General features: G+C 43.1%; 1 protein-coding gene across 1 annotated transcript; it reads left to right on the forward strand.

Moving 5' to 3' along the window:
• The first annotated feature begins 15,476 nt into the window (after positions 1-15,476).
• On the forward strand, positions 15,477-16,284 carry LOC147957059 (uncharacterized). The gene has a single exon (XM_087535661.1). The coding sequence runs from the start codon at positions 15,580-15,582 to the stop codon at positions 16,213-16,215; it is 636 nt and encodes a 211-aa protein (XP_087391787.1). The 5' UTR covers positions 15,477-15,579; the 3' UTR covers positions 16,216-16,284.
• Positions 16,285-24,813: the final 8,529 nt, after the last annotated feature.

A 24,813-nucleotide genomic window follows, 5' to 3' on the forward strand; every position in this document is an offset into this window, starting at 1 on the left:
TGCCCTACATCGGAAGGGGATTTCGGTGAGGAGTCTGGCGGCGCGGTGAACCTCATACCGTGCGCCCCGGCCCCCACCTCTTTATATATCGCAGGTCACAGGGGCCCACCAACCATAGAACGGTTGGGCGCCCCCAATCAGGGCGCGAATAGATCAAGGCCCGATGGGCCGTTGAGCCCACTCGGTGGAGAGATCAACCTAACATTCTCCCCCTTGATCTCAACTTTTACTTTTAACCTTATACTTTCTAGTTTATTTGTTTCATCACATATTGGTGCATAGAGCATGTTTCATCGTCACAGCTTAATTGCCGTTAGAATCATATAGCTACAACATACGTTATGATCAGAAACAAATTCTGTTCCTTTTGGGCCTATCCAGGAATCATAAGGCTTTCCCTTAAACCCATGCCGGCTATGTGTTCCTTGAACACATTGGGTGGTAAGCCTTTCGTTAGCGGATCCGCAAGCATATCCTTTGTCCTTATATGCTCGAGACTTATAGTTTGATCCTGGATTTTATCTTTCACAACATAATACCTTATCTCTATTGTTTTGGCAGCATTACTCGACTTGTTGTTGTGAGCGTAAAATACTGCGGGTTGGTTGTCGCAGTACATCTTTAGTGGTTTGTGAATACAATCTACCACTTTTAAGTCGGGTACAAATTTCTTTAGCCATATCGCCTGCCCCGTGGCTTCGAAGCATGCTATGAATTCTGCATACATCGTGGATGATGCAACTATCGACTGTTTGGAGCTTTTCCACGAAATAGCTCCCCCAGCGAGAGTGAAGGCGTATTCTGACGTGGATTTTCTATCATCTCGGTCCCCCGCAAAATCTACGTCTGAATACCCTTTTATCTCTATGGAATCAGTTCTCCTGTATATTAGCATGTAGTCCTTCGTGCCTTGCGCATAACGCAATGCTTTCTTTACCATCTTCCAGTGCTCCATGCCTAGATTCTCTTGATATCTACCGAGTACCCCGGTGATAAAAGCTAAGTCAGGACGAGTGCACACTTGTGCATACTATAAGCTGCCAACTGCCGAAGCATATGGTACTGCTTTCATTTGATCGATCTCGTACTGGTTCTTGGGACATTGGAATTTCCCAAAACTATCGCCCTTGACTATAGGAGCAGGTGTGGCTTTACTCACATGCATATTATACTTTTTAAGAACCTTTTCGAAATATGCTTTCTGCGATAGTCCTAAGACTCCATTGTTCCTATCTCGGTGAATTTCTATGCCCAAAACATATGATGCTTCACCAAGATCTGTTATGTCAAAATTTGAGGATAAGTATTTCTTTGTTTCTTGTAGTAGACTAACATCACTACTAGCAAGCAGGATATCATCCACATACAAGATTAGGAAAATATATTTCCCATTTTTAAACTTTGCATAAATGCAATTATCCTCAATATTTTCTTTAAATCCAAAACTTTTAATCATTTGATTAAACTTTAGATACCACTGCCGAGAGGCTTGTCTTAATCCATAAATGGATTTCTTCAGGCGGCATCCCATATTTTCCTTGCCTTCCATGATAAAACCCTTAGGTTGTTTCATGTAGACATTTTCTTTTAAATCATCATTCAGAAATGCCGTCTTAACATCCATTTGATGTAATTCTAAATCAAAATGAGCAACTAATGCCATTATGATTCTGAAGGAATCCTTACATGAGACTGGAGAAAATGTCTCATTGTAATCTATTCCTTCTCTTTGTGTAAATCCTTTTGCCACGAGTCGTGCTTTATACTTTTCTATATTCCCATTAGAGTCATACTTAATTTTGTAGACCCATTTATAGCCTACTGTTTTGGCTCCTTTAGGAATTTCCTCTAAGTCCCAAACATCTTTGGAATTTATTGATTTCATCTCGTCTTCCATTGCCTTCATCCACATCGATGAATGAGGGCTTCTCATGGCTTCTTCATATGAGGTGGGATCTTTTTCCATATGAACCATTTCTGTGTTATGAACTTTAAAGTCAGTAGAAATAGCTGACTTTCTTGGTCTTGTAGACCTTCTAAGGGCCTTAGTTTCTGGCACGTTCTGTGCCTCAACTTCTGGCACTTCTTCTAAAATTTGCTATTGCACCTCCCTTTCATGCTCAACAACGGGTTCAGTCGGCTCCTGACGGACAGGTTCCGGGTCTACCCCCAAGGTTGTCATGGGTGGAGTTGCAACTGGTAGTGAGAAAAATGGCTCATGAATCATCGGATTAGGTGCATGCACCCTCTTCTCCTCAAGATCAATTTTTCGAGCTACCAAGCTCCCCCTCATCATTTCGTCCTCAAAGAAGACTGCATGTCTCGTTTCTACAAACTTTGTATATCTGTCTGGGCAGTAGAAACGAAAACCTTTTGATCTGTCTAGATAGCCAATGAAGTGGCAACTAACTGTTTTGGGATCTAACTTTGCAATGTTTGGATTAAACATTTTGGCCTCAGCAGGGCACCCCCACACCCTGAAGTGTTGTAGGGAGGGTACCCTTCCTGTCCATAGCTCGTATGGTGTTTTGGGCACCGACTTGCTTGGTACTGTATTGAGAATGTGAATGGCGGTTTTAAGCGCCTCCATCCATAATCCCAATGGCAAGTTGGAATAACTGATCATGCTGTGTATTTTTCCGTTACAAGTCGTTTTAACACCTGGGTGGCATATATCTTTGAAGAGCTAGTGAACTGGCTCTTTATCTTTGTCAGCAACTCCGCAGCTGAAGTGCACTCTGCAATGGAGCCCACAATGGTGCTCTCAATTGTATTCTTTATAAAGGCCATGCATTTTTTATTTGCATTGACCCACTTTTGGTTGGCTATAATGTAGGACATCTCCAAAGGAGCATAATCCCCCTTCCTTTTAGCCCATGCAGCATCATCCTCAATAGTCTCTCTTACTGGCTCTATAAGTCTGACCGGCTGTGGTTCATCCAGAACCCAGTCCAGATCAGCACAAACAAATGCCAGTTCAACTTTCTTCCTCCACTCAGTGTGGTTGTCATCTCTGAGTGTCGGAACTTCTTTTAGGCAACTCATCAAGTGAAAGCCTCCTGAAATCACAATTTAAGTGACATCAATATAACAATCATATGCATTAATCTAACGTTGGTCAAATTAAACATATAATTGTCTATGCAATTGAATCTATATTACCGTTGGGCAAAATATTAGAAATAAATGCACCTTTAATTTCAATAATAAAATATGGTCATGTTATTAACAACGTTGGTCATAAGAATAACATAAACATATTTATTCTAATTATAACTTTAACATGCTCTTTTAATAAATCTCTCTAAACTTTTATTTTCAAGAAAAAGAGCAATATTAATTCTTTACGCAGCGGAAAAACATGAATAAAATCATGAACTTTTTATTCTTTGCAGAAAATTTTCTTTGGTCAAATGAAAAAATTCATAAACTTATTTAATAAAAATTCATGAACAATTCTTTTTTTGGAAATTTTCTTTTTATATTTCCAGAGACTTTTCTACTTTTCTACTTTTCTATATTTTCTAAACAATAAATTTCGCTGGAAATATGTCTTGCATAGAAAACAAAAAACAAGGCTTTTGAATCTGCCCAAAACTGGACAAAAAACATTAAAAGGAAAAAGTCTCAAACATCACTTGCCCCGCGGGCCTACTCGGCTCGCCGCGCCGCGCTAGCTGGCCCAGCCGCTCTCTCTTTCGGCCTGGTCCGCGGTCACTTTCGGCCCAAAAGGCCAGTGGGAGACTAGGGTTTTCATCTGGACCATTCATCACGATCGACGGCTGTCCGCTGATTTCGCTGGAACAAAACAGAGAGTCCGATCCCAGTCCAACCCTAGCGCCCCCACTCTCTACTCGATCTGTTTCTCTGCTCGCTCAGTCTCTCCCGACGGCGGAGGAAACAAGGCTCGGCCACCGGCCGTCCAGCCCGGCCGCCGGCGACGGGGGCTAGAGCCACCGCGCCGCGCCAGCGCCTCCTTTCCGTTCCCCTTTCCTTCTCTTTGCGTGAGCCTCCTGTGGCAGAAAGAGAGAGAGAGAGAGAGAGAGAGAGAGAGAGAGAGAGAGAGAGAGGAGCCGTCTCCGATCTGTCTCCTCGCCCTGTCTGTGATGTAGCGGGTCGGGGCTCCGCCGGCCGCCGGCGACGACAACGCGCCACCGCGCCGCGCGAGCACTCTTTTCCCCTTCCCCTTCTTTTCTTTTTACTGTCTCCATCCGCCACCTCCCCACAGAGAGAAAGAGAGGCAACTGCCGCACGACGGCGACCTAGATGGACGGAGAGGCTTCGCCCCTGTCGACCCCTTCGCCGGTCGCGCGTTCTTCTTCTTCTTCTCGATGGTGGTGATCTTTGCCCCTGAAAAGGGGTGGTGTTCTTCTTCTCGATGCCTCGGCTTGCCGATGCGCATCGAGATCGAGAGGAATGGCGCGGCCTTGCGGCGGCGCTACTTTTTCCGTTTCCTTGAAGGATTCGTTCTTTGCCCTGTCTAGGGTTCTTGGGGGGGAGGGGATCTCTATTTCTTTCTTTGTTTTACCTTTTAACCGAAAAACATCTAACCAAGATGGCCTGATACCATTGATAGACCCACTTGGATCGTGTAGGCTAGATCTTTCCGGTAAACTACCTTCCTTGGGTGCGGAAGAGCTCGATCTAGAGCCAACCATGGTGATGTAGGGGCCGGTGATCGCAGAGGGATCGAGATGGAGAGGTGGCAGTGGTGCTTCCCGTGAGCACTGCGATTGCCCTAGATCGGAAGGGGATTTCGGTGGGGAGTCTGGCGGCGCGGTGAACCTCGTACCGTGCACCCCGGCCCCCACCTCTTTATATATCGCAGGTCACAGAGGCCTACCAACCATAGAACGGTTGGGCGTCCCCGATCAGGGCGCGAATAGATCAGGACCCGATGGGCCGTTGAGCCCACTCGGTGGAGAGATCAACCTAACCGTTGAAGTGTAAAACAGATTCGGTGTGTCGTGTCGGGCTTGAAAACATAGTTTTTTTTGAGCATCAGTACAGACATAAGCGCTCATATACACGCGCATACACTCACCCTATGAACGCACACACGCACACCCTACCCCTATGAGCACCTCCGAGAGACTGAGCCGGCATATCATCTTGAGATTTACGAAGTCACCGTAGGCGCCTCGTCGTCGATGGGAACGTCTCCTCCCACTGAAAGCGTATCGCCGGAAATCCTGAAATAAATCCAGGAATAATGCGAGCACCAGGATTTGAACCCTGGTGGGTTGCGGATACCACTATCCACCTAACCATCTCAATCACAGGTTGGTTCGCGGCTTGAAAACATAGTTAGCAGGATCGCGTCGTGTTGGGTCAAATAGTGGGCGTGTTGGTGTTAGAGATATATTTGATAGTTAAAAATTACACCGGATTAGGTGGAATTATGTGTCTGCATGTACCCGTGGCCTATGTGTCTTTTTTTTTGGCGAATACCGTGGCTTACGTGTCTGCACATGCTTAATAAATCAAGAAAGCAAAATAATCGCAATTCTGAACTTCGCTGATCCAACAACACCAGGCCCTCGATCTTGAGAGTATTTCAATACTAGTACTTTGGAATCTGGTGCCAAGCGTTCTGATATCTCTTCGTGAGGAGAAAATTCTGAGGATTGATGTTGGATTTAGATAGTTGATTTGATTTTCTGTTACTAGAGCTTGGCAACCTATCCAGGTGCATGCCATGCACAATACGATTTAAGGGCACATGTGAAGGAGCTCATGTTAACATCGTCCATCTGTGTTCTACACAATGTTTTGGCTAGTCTTGGAGGTTTGTTTGTATTTATGTTTTGTTTTTAGACTGATTTGAGGTTTGTTTGTATGTACGTATGTCATCCACCTGATTTCAAGGTTAAGATGTGCATCATCGTCTGCCTTCTTTTTCTTCTGAATTTCATCTGAATGACCGCGTACTCTGCTTTTGGAAAGCAAGCAAGGTACTCTGTTTTTGGAAAAGCAAGCAGAGTACTCTGTTTTTTTGGAAAAGCAAGCAGAGAATTGTACTTACTGTAGAAGTAAGCATGCATCAATTTGTTGGTTAATAGCTGCTCGAGAAAGCCGCTGGAGCTATGCAAACTTCATTTGGACATTCTGTTTATATGTCACCTCAATCATTCTAATTTTTTTTTAAATCTGTCGACTAGTAAGTGCATGTTAAAGGGCATGCACTTTTACAAGATTCAATGGGTAAACTTTGCATGCATTATTTTTCAGGTATCCTCGGTTTGAAAGTGCAAAAGCGATAATGAAGCTTATTGCAGATCACGGGAGATGCTGGGTCTGTTTATGTGTCACCTGAATTATTCAAGTCACCTGTGATGGAGGCCTTGCGCAGAAGCTAGAGGAGCCTGCACATAATCTCTGAAGAATAACGAGGGTTTGTTCAACTGGAGGATGCAGTGCCGATTCGGTGAGCATATCTAGTGGTGTTTTGATCTCTTGGAACATGAAAGACTGTCCTGAAGCTTATCAGAAAGATGAATGGATGCAGGTTCCGGTGAGGAGCTGAATTTTGCAAGCAGTTGGTTAGCCCCCCATGAAGTAGTTAGCATCCTTCTATCTGCAAGAAAATGCCTGAACATTCTTATTTGAAGTAAATAGTACTCCATCCCAAAATAATTGTCTCAAGCTGAGTACAACTTTGTACTAAAGTTAGTACAAAGTTGAGACACTTATTTTGAGACAGGGGGAATATAACATTAACAGTAAAGAGATGCACTAAGACCCGCAAAATTTTGGCCCCCGAAGGAAGTATCAATAAAGTACCTAGCATTCTGTTTTAGATGCTATGTTTCTTTCTGACATTTTTGGCAGTAGATAGCTATGCGAATATTCGTTTCTGAGCCCAGGCTCAGCTGATCCTAAAATCACAACCGTCAGCTGGCATGTGGATGCGTGACCGGTGTTGTATTGTGGTCTGTATATCAGCTGTATGGAAAGAAAAATAAAGCCAGCCAGCAGGCGCATTAAATGAGTAGGCAGCTACAAGGGAGACGCGGAACAGGAAATTCGAAAACAATCAGGCACTGTTCTGTGCCAGGCTGATCGAGCCGCCTCCAGCACATTAACTCGCCCGCATGAGCAGATCAGCAACTACCATGTGTCATCGCCAGGGTAATCTCATGTAAGCTGTACACTGTCGACCTCACACTAAAAACGCACAGCTGGGATGCTACGTGCTCCTCAGCTACCATGTGTAACAGAGGATGCTATGTGCTCCTCACCATTCGGAAACACCTTCCCCAAATCCAAACAAAGTGAATCACATTAAAGATATAGTACAGTCTACTCAACGATACATGAGGCCTCAACTCTAGTAACAGAGGAACAAGCGTGCAGCATTGCTCACCAGAACACACCGGAAAACCCTTAACGAGCAAGAATGGAAAATATAAAATTTGAGCAAGAATGAAAACTGAAAAATTTAACTATCACATTTTATTGTTTCAAGAACCACCCCGGTGCACGTGTTCCGGCGGTGTCCTTCCGTACAGCAGTTCTCGAATTTCCCCGGCTAACGCAGTTGCTTTAGGGTATCCCCTCAATCAAGGTGGGTCGTTTGCTTGTGCCCTTATCGACGACAAATGTCACAGAACCTCGTCTGCTTGCTCAGCCCCTCGTGCGGTGCCTTCCCCTTGCTATTAGTCGGCCTGTCGATACACCTCTGCTTCGCTGGAGCAACTAGTCCTTGAAGTGCATTCACATTCGCTGAGAGGCACCCACTGTCTTCCTGCTCTGCGGCGCCGTTCCCTAAAAATGCAACCCCTCCATTGCCAGGAAGCTTTCGTAGTGGCAGATTTGCCAAATGGTCCTAAAAACCCAAATCATCCCTTTTCTCTGCAAATGGTGCCCAACTCACCATCAACGCCTTCAGACCAGCTCACATATGCGCAAACGCTTCCGCACTTGCGTCACCTAGGCGAACGACATCCATTGCTTGCATATACAGAATCCATTGCCTGCATGTGAATGACAGATTTACCGACTGGTTTTTCTGGTAATGAACGAGGTGTGCGGGAAGTATGCTCCTTGCGTCTTTGGTCCATCCTTCACGATGTGCTTTGCGAGACCCTCCTCCAAGTGGAGAATATCCATCACCTGGACAAGATCGACAAATGGCAGGCGACTCAAAACCCTATTTGAAAACACGCAGAGTGGCAGAGTGCGAAATCTAGTAGCGGATTTACCCTTAGTACATGGCAGCATAACATCCCTGTCCCTGTGTGCTCAAATTGTCCGCACTCACACTCAAATTCCAGTCCTTTGTCTCTTACTTCACCTCGTACACCACCCTACACCACACCACCAGAAATATGTTAAAAAACAGAGCATCATTTCTAACACAATATAAAGAATAATGAAACAACAAAAATCAGAGGAATAGACTTGCATCAGAAGCACGCAAGCTTGACAGGGATGCCATGGTCACACAAGAGCCATTGATCGCTTCACTCTGAGGAGCCACTCCACTTGCTTACTTTTATTGACTCACAAAAATTAGGAGCTGTACACCGTGAGCAATTTTATGGTCAACCACATATGCCGTCTCGTCTACAACAAGTTAAGCAGAGCCAGGCTCCTCGCAAATTTCCTTCCAAGCCCATTCAAATAACTATCACTCGGTGATTGTGATATATCCTGTGCTCGGCCACATAATACCTGTTGTCATCTGACCGGAGCAGCCTTATCATCGCCGTGCAGCCGCAACGTGATGATCAACCCGTTATACCATAACGGGTTGCCCTTAACATCAGACAAGCACGCACATGAGCGTCAACATTTTGAATTATTTAAAAAAACACAAGGACCGGAAAAAAATGGCTCTGTGCCGAAACAAAATTCAGAAAATTAACAACAGACTGCCACACGGCCATACACGATTTCATGCATCCACTTCTCCCTATGAACATTAAGTGTGCTCTTGCGTATCAAACACCAAATCCACTTTCCCATGAGTAAGGTTGTAGAAATCATAAGCCTCCTCAAGGGAATTGAAACTCGTCCCGGTGGCTGGATTAATGACAGCCCTCGACTTCTTGTTAGCATACGCCCGCAGAGAGGGCTCTACTGTTGAAACTCTGTTTGGGTCCCTATCGATTTCATCATGATTTTTTGCAACCATTACCCCATATAACGAAAGACTATAAATCAAGCGCCCAGGAAAATGTTTTGTTGCGACACATTAAATTTAAATTGTGCCACCCATTTAGACCAATATTCCTATATTTACTATCCCTAAATTAACTAACTAATACAACATCGGACTAAAATTTTGAATGATGCACTAACACTGCATATTTAGATCAGGCGCGACAAAAAGCATGGCAAGAACAATTAGAGCCAATTAAAATCGAATTTTTCATCTAAAAAATAACTACATACACCAAAAGTAACGATGTATATCATATATCAAGTTCATGGAATTGATTTGTGCACAAGAGCGTGAGTTCATTTTTCACATGTAAAGATTGCTAAACCATTAAGCAGATTAGCCTAGTCACAACAATACCTTTTGGTCCAAGAGCCACCGTTGTACTTTCCAAGGCCAACTCCTTCCTCACCCCCCTTCTTCCAGTATAGTATCTGAATGCTGTAGCACATCCGAATCAGCCACAATCTCAGTGTCCCTAGAGTACAGATCATCCAGCTTTTTTGTCTCTGTTGTGCCCCAGTAGCTTCCATCCCCCGCGACCAGCTGAACGACTTGCTCACCAGCATTGGAGAGCGAGATCTTTCTCGAGGATGCCATTCAGCTAAAACTCCAACGGCAAACATGTTACCAATGTAACCCCTCCCCGGCAACCAACAAACGCACAGGATTTCAACCATCAGGCATCAGCTACCCTGGATCTAGCAAAAGGTAAATAAAAAGCTAATGACTCCATGGGGAGGGTGTTGAATGCCTCGCCAATGCCATATTTAACCGGACAGTACAAGCATTATTCCATTCAATCGACCTCTTCGAAGAAGAACTCGAGGCCTTACATGGACGTAGCCGCTCCTGCTCTGTTCTTGCGTGGGTCCGAGACAGAAGATATGCGTCGAACAGATGGAAGGAGGAAGATGAGGAGGAGCACCAGTGCCTGCCGCTTCGTCCCGATCCAATTAACCAGCCAAAGTACTTGCCCGGCCAACTCCAAAGCACCCCCTCAAGTCTTACCAGTCACGGGTGTCGGCACAGCAGGGTTGGCTTCGCCCGTCCGCAGCACAGCGAGAGGGACCGGGTCTGGGTTTTCTGGCGGCGAACTCCTCCCCGGAGTGGGAACCTATGGCGCACGGACGGATGTTGAGTCAGCGGACACAGATCAGGTGACATGCACATTTTGCATGTCATCGTGTGCCTTGCGGCCCAAATTCAAATTTAAACATTACGAAAAAATCTGAAAAAAATCATGCATGTTCATAGCACATATTAAGATAACCCCTAAAAAATTCAGATCAAAATTTGAAATATACATCGAGAAACAAAAAAGAGAAATCTGTCATCAATAGTTCGCGAATGGTTTTCTGTAGACTATTCACATCTGAGTTTCTCTTTTTTGTTTCTTGATGTATGTTTTGAATTTTGATCTGAATTTTGTAGGAGTTATCTTAATATGTGCTGTGAACATGCATGATTTTTTCTTCAGATTTTTTCGTAATGTTTAAATTTAAATTTCGGCCGCAAGGCACACGGTGACATGCAAACGTGCATGTCACCTGATCTGTGTCCAGAGTCAGCCCCCTAGTCTGACAGCTTAGAAACAAATCTATGGAATCTCCAGATCTAATCGAGGAAGGAGGCACTTAACTGTCGACGACATCCAGCAAAAATTCTTGACCACCGTCTTCCATTAGTTCATCGCCGGCGAGAGACAGCGTCCGCCGCAGGAACGGATTCTGGTGCTGGGGGCGGTGCGGCGGAACAGGAGTGGGCTCTGCTGCTGAATGGGTTTCGAGAACCCTTTTACTCTGTTTTTTAATGCGCATGTGTGTTTCGAATGGGGCCTCAGCGGCTCAGAATTGAACGCAACCATCTGGGCCACGGATCAAGACACCCGCGCGCTCATGGCCTGCACGCGCATATGATTTGGGCCCACGACCATGCACTATTCCATACCGTATAAAGCCCGTACTTCCTTTTTCCAGCGCCTCCTGTCAGGCTGCTCAGAGAGAATTACTCGAATCCCAAGCGAGGGGCGGACGCCAGCGATTTCGGGCTCATCTGAGCTCGAGCAACGAATCACTGCTTCCATAGCTATGTATATTTATTAACAATAGGTACATGTCAATCGCCTAACTTTCGAAACTGGGTTAGTCGATTTTGGATTGAAGGGAGAAAGTGCCGGAGGGGAGGAAGAAGCTGGCAGTCGGCGGTGGTGCAAGTTCGACAGGGAAAATCTCCATCGGCGCCGGGGCTAGAGGGATGGCCAGGGGTGGTGGGATTCCCCGGATGGCGGGGCGGCGAGGCTGCACGGGGAGCGCCACAGACCGTGGGTGGTGGTGGCGGCAGGCAGTTCGGTCGGCGGTCCGCGCGGCAGTCTAAAGAGATAAGCTGGAAGAAGAAGAAAGGGCGCATGCCGTTGGATCTGCATCCGACGTCGCAAAACGATCGACTGACCCTAATAATTCAAAAATCAGTCGACTTACCTGTAGCCACGCCCTCATATTTCTTTCAGTTTTAGACGCCTTGCTCATAATAAAATTTAGTCTGTGTAGAGATGGCACTTTCTGTTTTTACAAATGAACTTGTGATGGTTCCTAGATTTGCATATGTGCATGCTGGTGGATATTTTCACCATGTGCGTGGGAGTGTTACATTGAGGGGATTGCATTCAGTATTTCCATCAACACTTTCTTTCTCAACTCTACTCAAATACTCATGAACTCAACTTGAGATGGCAACATTTTACACGTACAAGTGATTTATTTTTCCTTCAAACATCCAGGAATGAATCAAAATCTTGTTCGTGTCCACCAATATGCACGGTGATTTGAAACCAACCTGCTATTTGGTTCCAGGCCAAGTCATTCCATGCAGCAATACTCAACATTCTTTCTTTTAGACCAAGGCATTGCAGAAATTCAACGAACCAAGCAAACTCAGACTTTGAGCAGGGCACACCCATTCTTTTAGGCATGCACATTGCAGTGACAGGGATGTTCAGAGGTTTGAACCTAGTCAGTACCTAAATGTTCATAGCCTGGAATACATGCATAGCTTTCAACATGGCGTCAAGCAAAAACATCCGCGGAGGTTTCAGAGACATTCCTTGCTACTCCCGCGGAGGTTGAAGAAGACTATCATTTCAATTATTATCATTTTACAACATAAGCTCCACCAGATGCTGTTTTTCTTTTGTATCTTCTGCATGCGTATACAAGGTGTAAAATGTGCTTATACTCCCGAAGTTTATCACTTTTCGTGTTTCTTGTTGCGCATCGGTGTGGTTAGTGTTCTCGTTGCGCTCACTTGATTGTCAATTAGTGTGGGCTTGGCCCTAGAGGTATCGATTTTCACATGGTTTCCGGCAATTAACCAGGAACAATATTCTTCTTATTAAATGAAACGGGAAAAGCTTTTGCCTCTTTTTAAAAAAGTGTATTTCAGTGTAGCCATATGGGTTATGTAAGTAAGAAGTGGGAAAAACTTTCGGCGTTTACTAGCAACATATAGTTTTTTTTAAGTTCATATGTTCAATTTTTTCCAAGCCTTGATCAATATTACAATAAAACTCAGTATCGGTGATGAGTGTTCAGCTTCTCCCCTACAATAATTCAGTTTACAATTATCACTTTTTTGTATAATCTTGAGAACTGAGAGATATCTATTATGGATGCGCTACAAACAAAGTTAGCACTTGAGAGCCTTGACGTGAGGACACTAGTGGGTAGAACTGAATCTATTTCTTGACTTTTTTTATCTCTACTCATGCTAAAAAACAATGATAAATGAACAAGTAATTAAGTAGGACATTCCAAATATTTGCTCTCATGCTAGATTTAATTAACTTTGACAAGATACATAGAAACAGTTGCTGAAACTCTAATGGAAGGGATATCACAATACATCATGTAATTCAACTTGTGTTACCTTGTATGAGTGTGTTTTATGTTGCTTACAACTAGATAAAACGAGGATACACCTTTGGGCAACCATCTTCATTGGTAAGCTAGATGGATAACATCAATGAGTGTATCAACGTTCATGCTCGAGGATGAGCAAGGTTTAAGATTGGGATGTTGATAAGTTGATTTTGTGTCATGTTTTAGAGCCTATTTGGTCCATTTTTTTGTGTCAAAATCTCTCATAGCATATCCATGTACCGATTCTCATTTCCATTTTGAATAATTTATATTTTTTGTGCATATTGTTGAGACCATTGCATAATCTTTAGTTTTTCTTTGGTTTTGTTGCTTCTATATGTGTATTGGAACTCACATGGATTTAACACAATGAACAGGATCACGTTGGGGCTAGACCAGAGGAATTAGAAACACCAGATACATGCCTCTCGTGGAGTTTGACAAAACGACATTGGTCAAGAAGCCTAAATTGACAATCTAGTGCCATGAGGCTACCGGGCTTGTTCATACGAATCCAACAAGGCCAAAATGCCAACAGGAATTCGTATGAGGCAATGGCGACCAAAATACGGAACACCACACATAGTTTTAGAAGAGAAGACAACACGATGTACGAGCATCCCGCACTTGTACCAGGTGATCTGGGTTGCGGATTTGACTGCAATTTCCATGATTCTTCACTGATTTGATCACTGTTTATTCCCACACGATCCGTTGACATTAAGGAAGGCATTAGCAGAGGCTGGAACTCCTCTGGAGCCCTTGAATCAAGGATATGAGGAGGATCCATGGAAGAGACCCATGGAGGCTCTTCCTTCTTCCTTGTATTGACCCTTCCTCTATGGCGGTAAGACGGTCTTGTTGAACAAATGGAGGTGTGCCAGCTCGAGATGCATATGTGACGACACATGGGGAATGAGAGTTAGCGGCTAGGGTTGGAGGTATATATATATATATATATATATATATATATATATAATTATTTTGCTTTTGCCACCGGAATGGAAATTCAGATAATTGTCAAAAACTAAGAGTGGCAAAAGTGAAATGTCAAAATCTAGAGTGGCATAAGGAAAATTTGCAAAATCTAGAGTGGCAAAAACAAAATTTTCCCTTCTTCTGTAGCGGTTATGAGGAGGTAATGCGGTGGCAAAAGCTATCTCCCCTTTTTTCAAATGATATAAAGGAAGGGAACATGAATGGGAATAAAGGAAGTAAATTGACAATAATAATAATAAAAGAAAACAAAAAACAGAAGTTTGAGAAAAAGTGGAAAAAAAGAAAAGGAAAAGATACTTATTTACAAAAGTGAAAATGTTCATAATTATATTTATTTTATTTAAAGAACAACTAAAAAGGGAAAATAAAAAAACTCATATTTATATTTATTTTATTTAAAGAAAACAAAAAGAAGAAAAAGTCCTTAATTATATTTAAATATTCAAAGACAAATTAAAGAGAAAAAAGAAATAGAAAAGTGAAAATATAAGAAAATAATAAATTAAACTGAAACAAAAACTGATTTAAGAAACCAAAAATAAAAAAACCCACGTATTCCATTCCACACTAGGAAGCACATAAGCGCATGAGCATATTGGGCCAGCCTAGCACAGACTGATGCCTCATCAGACTGCATGTACATCATTTGTATATGGGAAAATTTTGTTTTTGCCACTCTAGATTTTGCAAATTTTCTTTATGCCACTCTAGATTTTGACATTTCACTTTTGCCACTCTTAGTTTTTGACAATTATCTGAATTGCCATTCCGGTGGCAAAAGCAAAATTTTCGGAGTGGCGATTGTGACACATTTCAAAAGCTAAGAGTGGCAAAAATAAAATAAAATAATTTTTCTTTTGCCACGGAATGGCAATTGTGATAATTGTCAAAAGCTAAGAGTGGCAAAAGTGAAATGTCAAAAATCTAGAATGGTATAAGGAAAATTGGCAAAATCTAGAGTGGCAAAAACAAAATTTTCCCTTTGTATATCCATGATCAAGAGGTGTTGAATTCATGAAGCTATGGAAGTTAGATGCGTATTGATAAGAGGAGATCTAAAATGAGCGTCAACGAATTTATGGATAGAGAGGGCATTAATACAAGGATATCCAAAATGAGGATATGTATTCATGCAAAGGTAAGCACTAATAATTTCAATATATCTATCGTCAAGCTGGATACTGCATTTCCGAACCGCCAATACATATGTGCATAGGATGGAAAATAATCATTTCGATATCCATGTCAAGATGCGCTGCATTTATGGCTATGCAGTAGACGTATTAATAACAAGATATCCGTAGTGAGTGTCAACAGGTCTGTGCACGACCAAATTGGATACTGCATTCATGAACCCCCACTATATGAACTTTATAAATACATGCATAGGCATCCATCAAACCGCACATCCATTTCAGCCTTAGGCATCGCCTACACACTTATCCTCACCACTCCTACTTTGAATAAAATTCAAGGTTTCTTGCTGGCCTTGCAACAATGGCAATAGCACAAACGACCACCATCTTCTTCTCTGCCATCACCATCATGCTCTTTTCCTCGTCAATTGTTGTTCATACTAACGGTGATGTTGATGGCAAGCCGAAGGCAGCCGATTTCGTGACAGAAGCGTGCAAGAACACTGCAGCCAACTACGACAAAGAAATCCACCTCACAGAGAAATTCTGTGTCTCGACCCTCCGGTCGGACAAGCGGAGCGAGAAGGCAAAGGACCTTCGTGACCTGGCACTCATCGGCGTAGACATCCTCAAAGCACGTGTCGTCACCGCCAATGGTAAGGTCCAAGAAATGTTGCACAAAGCCAAAACTGGCACGTCAATGGCGCGCCGCCTCACTTTCTGCAAGCTGGACTATGACGTGACGGTAAGCATCACGAATGTCTGCACCGCCTTGTTGAAGAACTACCGTGGCCTTGGCGGCGGTGACAACGATGGACCGGCATCTTTTGAGCTCCCACAATGTGTGGAGCAGGCGAACACCCTCAGTGGTTACTGCGCGTACGAGCTTATTGATATACCGGGGCTTCATGCGTTGTTCAACGAAAATCTTGACATGAGTATGCTGGCCCACCTCAACATGGCCTTGCTGGCACCATATAGAGACGACGATTCATAATATGTATTTTAGCCTGAGTGGTGTATGATGCTTCATTTAGAATAATAATAATGAGAGGTTGGTATATCATACTGCGAAAATATCTAGTACTACCAAGGCTTAGGTGGTACCGTGGTACGGGCTCCTGACCGTCGGATTTCCAGATCAGAGTGCTCCCAGTAACTCTGCAACATTTAAAAAAAAAGCCTGCTTGGAGTCTAAAAATTGCCCATAGGTTTAGTAGATCCAACAGCTCCTAGATGCCGTCCGATCTGAGAATTTGATAGCCCAGGAGACCGTATCACGGTAGCACCCGAGCCTCGTTAGAAATAACTATTTCTCCACCAGTTTCTGAACCACTAAATCTGTGCAGCCATTTGTGCTCACTTTTTTGGGTTTTATTTTTGATTTTTTCCTCTGTGCAAGTTTTATGTCCCTTTATACTCCCTCTATTCCTAAATGTAGTGATCATAAAATTTCCTAGAAGTCAAACATTGTTTAATTTGACCAAGTTTAGTGAGAAAAGCATCAACCAAAATAATACCAAACAAACATAATATAAATATATGCTTAATGATGTATCTAACACTACTAGGAAAAGGGCTGTAGCCAATATGGATATTAATGGCACACCATGTATGTGGTGCGCCACTGCTATATATAACAGTGGCGCACCAGGTACAGGTGCGCCATTAGTGTCCTCATTACTAATGACGCACCAGACATACGGTGCGCCATTACTAGGATTTTTTTTATTTTTCTAAAACTATTAATGGCGCGCCAGTACTAACAATTTTTTTTACTTTTTTTTTCAAAACTAGTAATGGCGCACCGCAATCAAGGTGCGCCACTACTAACAATTATATTTTTTTGCAAAATTAGTAATGGCGCACCCCTAACTGGTGCGCCATTAGTATAACCTGAGACCAGCTAGATATTTTGGACAACCAAACCTACCACACTCACTTTCCCCACTTCATTCTCTCCACCTCCTCCTCCAAGCTTGTCTCGGCTGCCTCCTCCTCCTCACCTCATTTGCACCATAGATTCACCCAAATTAAGTGGTTAAATTACCTTTTTTTGATAGGTAAGTAAGGGCAAATCTTTCTTTATGTTGTAGATCTACTTTTTTCTCCCTCCAACAACATGCACATGCACTTTTTATGGCCTAGCTAGATCTACGTATGTTTGTGGTGTTGCATATGTTTGTGGTGTTGCATATATGTTTGTATTTGCAGGTATCGGTATTTGAAATGCGATAGTTGCCAATATTTTGCCGGAATGTTGATTCATTTCCGTTTTAGCGAGAATTTGGCACTATGCATTCTTTTTGGTCCTATTTTTAGGCAAAGTCATGCCAAATTTTTTCTTGGTTCTAAAATATCGTTTTGCTCTACCCCGCAGGCGACCATGGTCCGCATGATGACCGAAGGCATCATGAATAGGTTTTTGAGCTCCGCGAAGGTTGAGATGCTTCAAAAGAACGAGACGGAGATAAGATGTCCGTGTCGAAGATGCAAGCTGAAGAGCCTTATTGCGGACCCGGATTCCGGACAGGTGCGGGACCACCTGCTCTTGCGTGGTTTCATGGATGGCTATCGGTGACAAGGTGATGAAGATGACTATGAAGTCGTCCATGGGGGGCGTGCAAGAAATGAGGAAGGGCAGCGAGAAGACGAAGAATCTCCAGGACATGATCACGATGGTGATGCTGTACACAGTCATCATATAGAAGATGCCGGACATGATGATGAGGAAGATCAAGACGAAGGGCATGATCATGAAGATGAAGATGCCAGAGCAAATGGCGATGGACCATCGAAGGGCTGGGTGCAGGACCCTCATATTCAAGAGCTGCTTCTCAAGCAGACGGATAACGCAAGAGCTGCCACCCGAGAGAAAGCCAAGCTGGATCAACTAGAGATAGACGCGGTTACTCCATTGTATGAAGGATGCAGGCCCGAGGATACCCGCCTGAAAGTAACGCTCATGGCTCTGGAGATGAAGGTAAAACACAAAATGACTGACGCATGCTTTGATGAGAACATGTCATTCTGTCACAAACGTCTTCCCAAGGGGAACAAGTGCCCGACCAGTTTCGAGGAGGCGAAGAAAATCGTGTGTCCTCTGGATTTACCGCACGTGAAATACCATGTGTGCATGAACAATTGCATCATTTATCGGGACGAGCACGTGGAGTCTACCATATGTCTGGTGTGCGGCGTCACTCGATACAAGAAGAGGAAGAAAGCTCCTCGAAAAGTGGTATGGTACTTTCCGATCACTCCTCGTCTGCAGCGGTATTTCGCGGACCCTAAGCTAGCAAAGCTCCTGCGTTGGCACGCGGATAGGGAGGAGAAGAAGCGAGAAGATGACGGAAATGATCCGGAGATAAATAAAAAAGACAAGATGCTGAGTCACCCTAAGGATGCGAGCAGGGGCAAGCGTTGAACTTCGAACACCCAGAATTTGGGGCCGATCCAAGGAACATCGTGCTGGGCGCGAGCACCGATGGAGTCAATCCGTTTGACAGCCAGAGAAGCACACATAGCACCTGGCCTGTGTTTGTGTGGATGTACAACCTTCCCCCCTGGTTGTGCATGAAGAGGAAGTACATTCACATGAGTATGCTAATTGAAGGGTTGAAACAACCAGGGAACGACATCAATCTGTATTTGGGGCTGCTGAAAGAGGAGCTAGACACGATGTGGAAAACGCCAGCCAATACGTGGGACGCCGCAGAGAAAGAATATTTCCCTATGAGAGCCGCACTGCTCACGACGGTGCACGACTATCTCGGTTACGGATATCTCGCGGGGCAGGTGGTCCACGGATTTTCTGGATGCGTCAGGTGCATGGATGACGCAACGTATCGCCAGCTAGATAGAGATCCCGGGTCTTTGAAAACCATGTTCATGGGACATCGAAGGTGTCTTCACGACGATGACCCATGGAGAAAACGCAAGGATCTATTCGATGGTGAAACCGAACCCCGAAGACACCTGCATACGAGGAGCGGCGAGGAAATAGACGAGCTGTTAAAAAATTGGAAAGATTGCCCACTGCCGGGAAAGAAGCAAAAGGCGCCAGAGCCAGGAAAGAAGCAAAAGGCGCCAGAGCCGCTGCTGAAGGTATGGAAAACAAGGTCTGATTTCTGGGACTTGCCGCACTGGAAGATCCACCGTGTGCCTCACAGCCTTGATGTCATGCATATCATGAAGAACGTGTGTGAGAGTGTGCTTGGTACCCTGCTCAACATGCCAGAGAGGACCAAAGATGGGCCGAAAGCAAGGGAAGACTTGAAATCAATGGGCATCAGGGAGGAGCTTCACGCTAATGATGATGACGATGATGAGGCAACTCAGAAGGCTACAGGAAGAGATCGTGGTGATAATATGCGATCTTGAGGTGCACTTCCCGCCCGCATTCTTCGATGTTATGGTGCATCTACTGGTCCATATCATGGAGGATATCAGCCAACTCGGGCCGACGTTCCTGCACAGCATGATGCCGTTCGAAAGGATGAATGGTGTCATCAAGGGATACGTTCGCAACATGTCACGTTGATACGTCCATTTTGCATCATGCTTTTATATCAATATTTATTGTATTATGGGCTGTTATTACACATTATGTCACAATACTTATGCCTATTCTCTCTTATTTTACTAGTTTACATAAAGAGGGAGAATGCCGACAGCTGGGATTCTGGGCTGGAAAAGGAGCAAATATTAGAGACCTATTCTGCACAGCTCAAAAGTCCTGAAACTTCACGGAAGACGTTTTCAGAATATATAAAAAATACCGAGCGCAAGAAGTTCACCAGGGGGGCCACACCCTGCCCACGAGTATGTTTATGAATGAAAGAAGGGAAATAGATGAAGTATTCTTTAACCAGGAACCTATTCTGAAACACAATTTGCCTGTTGAAATCCTAGGGGACCCTCCTCCACCCAAGGGTGATCCCGTGTTTGAGCTTAAACCGTCGCCTGATACTCTTAGATATGCTTATCTTGATGAGAAAAAGATATATCCTGTTATTATTAGTGCTAACCTTTCAGAGCATGAGGAAGAGAGATCATTGAAAACTCTAAAGAAGCACCGTGCTGCTATTGGGTATACTCTTGATGATCTTAAGGGCATTAGTCCCACTCTATGTCAACATAAAATAAATTTGGAAGAAGATGCTAAACCAGTTCGTGATCATCAACGATGGCTGAATCCTAAAATGAAAGAAGTGGTAAGAAAGGAAATACTAAAGCTCCTTGAGGCAGGTATAATCTATCCCGTTGCTGATAGTCAGTGGGTAAGTCATGTCCATTGTGTCCCTAACAAGGGAGGTATTACTGTCGTTCCTAATGATAAAGATGAATTGATTCCTCAAAGAATTATTATAGGTTATAGGATGGTAATTGATTTCCGCAAATTAAATAAGGCCACTAAAAAGGATCATTACCCCTTACCTTTTATCGATCAAATGCTAGAAAGATTATCCAAACATACACATTTTTTGCTTTCTAGATGGTTATTCTGGTTTCTCTCAAATACCTGTGTCAGCAAAGGATCAATCAAAGACTACTTTTACATGCCCTTTTGGTACTTTTGCTTATAGACGTATGCCTTTTGGTTTATGTAATGCACCTGCTACCTTTCAAAGATGCATGATGGCTATATTCTCTGACTTTTGTGAAATGATTTGTGAGGTTTTCATGGACGATTTCTCCGTCTATGGATCTTCTTTTGATGATTGCTTGAGCAACCTTGACCGAGTTTTGCAGAGATGTGAAGAAACTAATCTTGTCTTGAATTGGGAAAAGTGCCACTTTATGGTTAATGAAGGTATTGTCTTGGGGCATAAAGTTTCTGAAAGAGGTATTGAAGTTGATAAAGCCAAGGTTGATGCTATTGAAAAGATGCCATGCCCCAAGGACATCAAAGGTATAAGAAGTTTCCTTGGTCATGCCGGATTTTATAGGAGGTTCATTAAGGACTTCTCAAAAATTTCTCGGCCTTTGACTAATTTATTACAAAAAGATATACCATTTGTCTTTGATGATGATTGTGTAGAAGCATTTGAAATACTTAAGAAAGCATTGATCTCTGCACCTATTGTTCAACCACCTGATTGGAATTTACCCATTGAAATTATGTGTGATGCTAGCGATTATGCTGTAGGTGATGTTCTAGGGCAAAGAGTTGATAAGAAATTAAACGTTATTCAATATGCTAGTAAAACCCTAGACAATTCTCAAAGAAATTATGCTACTATTGAAAAAGAATTCTTAGCAGTTGTATTTGCTTGTGATAAGTTCAGACCTTATATTGTTGATTTTAAAGTAACTATTCACACTGATCATGCTGCTATCAAATATCTTATGGAAAAGAAAGATGCTAAACCTAGACTTATTAGATGGGTTCTCTTGCTACAAGAATTTGACTTACATATTGTTGATAGAAAGGGAGCCGAGAACTGATGACCCACAAGTATAGGGGGATCTATCGTAGTCCTTTCGATTAGTAAGAGTGTCGAACCCAACGAGGAGCAGAAGGAAATGATAAGCGGTTTCCAGCAAGGTATTCTCCGCAAGTACTGAAATAAGTGGTAATAGATAGTTTTGTGATAGGATAATTTGTAACGAGCAACAAGTAACAAAAGTAAATGAAGTGCATCAAGGTGGCCCAATCCTTTTTGTAGCAAAGGACAAGCCTGGACAAACTCTTATATAGAGAAAAGTGCTCCCAAGGACACATGGGAATATCATCAAGCTAGTTTTCATCACACTCATATGATTCACGTTCGGTACTTTGATAATTTGGTATGTGGGTGGACCGGTGCTTGGGTACTGCTCTTACCTGGACAAGCATCCCACTTATGATTAACCTCTATTGCAAGCATCCGCAACTACAACAAAAGTATTAAGGTAAGCCTAACCATAGCATGAAACATATGGATCCAAATCAGCCGCTTATGAAGCAACGCATAAACTAGGGTTTAAGCTTCTGTCACTCTAGCAACCCATCATCTACTTATTACTTCCCAATGCCTTCCTCTAGGCCCAAATAATGGTGAAGTGTCATGTAGTCGACGTTCACATGACACCACTAGAGGTGAGACAACATACATCTCATCAAAATATCGAACGAATACCAAATTCACATGACTACTAATAGCAAGACTCCTCCCATGTCCTCAGGAACAAACATAACTACTCACAAAGCATAAACATGTTCATAATCAGAGGGGTATTAATATGCATATAGGATCTGAACATATGATCTTCCACCAAATAAACCAACTAGCATCAACTACAAGGAGTAATTAACACTACTAGCAACCTACTAGCACCAATCCCGGACTTGGAGACAAGAATTGGATACAAGAGATGAACTAGGGTTCTGAGAGGAGATGGTGCTGATGAAGATGTTGATGGAGATTGCCCTCTCCCGATAAGAGGAACGTTGGTGATGATTTCCCCCTCCCGGAGGGAAGTTTCCCCGGCAGAACAGCTCTGCCGTAGCCCTAGATTGGTTCCGCCAAGGTTCTGCCTCGTGGCGGCGGAGTTTCGTCCGAGAAGATGGCTTCTCATTTCTTCCCATCGAAAGACTTCATATAGAAGAAGATGGCCACCGGAGGGCCACCAGGGGGCCCACGAGGTAGGGGGCGCGCCCAGGGGGCACTACTAGGAAAAGGGCTATAGATGGAATTGACACTAATGGTGCACCAGACATGTGGTGCGCCACTACTATATACTAATGGCGCACCATGTGTTGGTGCGCCATTAGTGTCCAAATATTAATGGCGCACCACATCCACGGTGCGCCATTAGTAACAAGATTTTTTTTATTTTTTTCAAAACTAGTAATGGCGCACCAGGGGATAGTGCGCCCTTACTAGTTAAACTAGTAATGGCGCACCACATCCACGGTGCCCCACTAGTAAATTTTTTTTCAATTTTTTTTTATATTTTTTGAAAACTAGTAATGGCGCACCGTGGGAGTGGTGCGCCATTACTAGTTCAACTAGTAATGGCGCACCACTCCCATGGTGCGCCATTACTAACTTGGCCCAAAAATTCCCTCGCATGCACCCCCCTTGGACCGCCTTTTCAGTTAAAAAAATAAAAGAAAATAATGAAAATGTCAAAAAAATAAAAGAAAATAAGTTTCCCATGTGATATGTGGTCTAGTTGTTGGGAAAATTTACAAATATGAATTTCGACTTGATTTGCAAAATCTCTTTGGAATTTGTAAAATGGCCATAACTTTTGCATACGAACTCGGATTAAAAAGTTTTCTATATGAAAAATCATCTACTCGAAAAGTTACATCCGATTTTTCAAAATCCTCAAAAACCTAACAGAATAAAAGTTACGGGGCTTTTAAGATTTGGAGGCAAAAAAATTCAAACTTACAAGTGGCGCACTGTATGCTAGGTGCGCCACTAGTAACAGAAAAAAATAGCTTCGGTTTTTTTTCTGGATTTTTTTTAAAATTATGATACGTAATATGAACGGAAGTTTGAAATATTTTTTCAAACTTTCATCACACTCATGAATATGAACAAAGTCCTAAACATCAACAAGGTTTAATAGGATTGATATGCTAGATATATCAACAAGTGCCTGTGAAGTGAGCTGGTGCTGGGGTTGGATAGAACACTGAAGTTAAGCGTGCTTGGGCTAGACTAGTGTGAGTATGGGTGACCTTTTGGGAAGTTTGACCACGGAGTGTGATTTGACCCAAGATTAAGCCATATTGCCCCGAGATTAAGAAAAAAAATTAAAAATATGATATAGTTTTTAAAAATTTTTTAATTTTTTTTTGATTTTTTGAAAAAAAGTTATTACTAATGGCGCACTTCTATGTGGTGCGCCATTACTATCTGAAGTTACGGGGCAATATTCATGGCGCACCTCTAGGCATACTAATGGCGCACTACCGGTGCGCCATTAGTATCTACTAATGGCGCACCAGTGGTGCGCCATTAGTAAAAAATACTAGTGGCGTGCGCCACTAGTAGGCCTCTTCCTTGTAGTGGGGGTAGGGTGCGCCCCCACCCTCGTGGGCAGGGTGTGGCCCCCTTGGTGAATCTTTTCCGCTGAGTATTTTTTATATATTCTGAAAACGTCTTCCATGAAGTTTCAGGACTTTTGGAGCTGTGCAGAATAGGTCTCTAATATTTGCTCCTTTTTTAGCCCAGAATACCAGCTGCCGGCATTCTCCCTCTTCATGTAAACATTGTAAAATGAGAGAGAATAGGCATAAGTATTATGACATAATGTGTAATAACAGCCCATAATGCAATAAATATCGATATAAAAGCATGATGCAAAATGGACGTATCAACTCCCCAAAGCTTAGACCTCGCTTGTCCTCAAGCGAGAAGCCGAAGTCGAAAAATATGTCCACATGTTTAGAGATAGAGGTGTCGATAAAAATAAAATACAGACATGTGGGCATCATGATCATTCTTAGAACAACAACTTACATAATTCTTGTCATATGATTCTTTATGCTAGAGTAATAATTCAATCACAATTTCAAGTATGAGTCGTAAACTTCATTGAAAACTAACAAACTATAATCTCAGTCATTGGAGCAATTGCAATTTATCATAAC

Source organism: Triticum urartu, chromosome 7A (assembly GCF_056163025.1).
Source record: "Triticum urartu cultivar PI428250 chromosome 7A, HENAU_Tu73, whole genome shotgun sequence".
NCBI classification, from domain to species: Eukaryota; Viridiplantae; Streptophyta; class Magnoliopsida; order Poales; family Poaceae; genus Triticum; species Triticum urartu.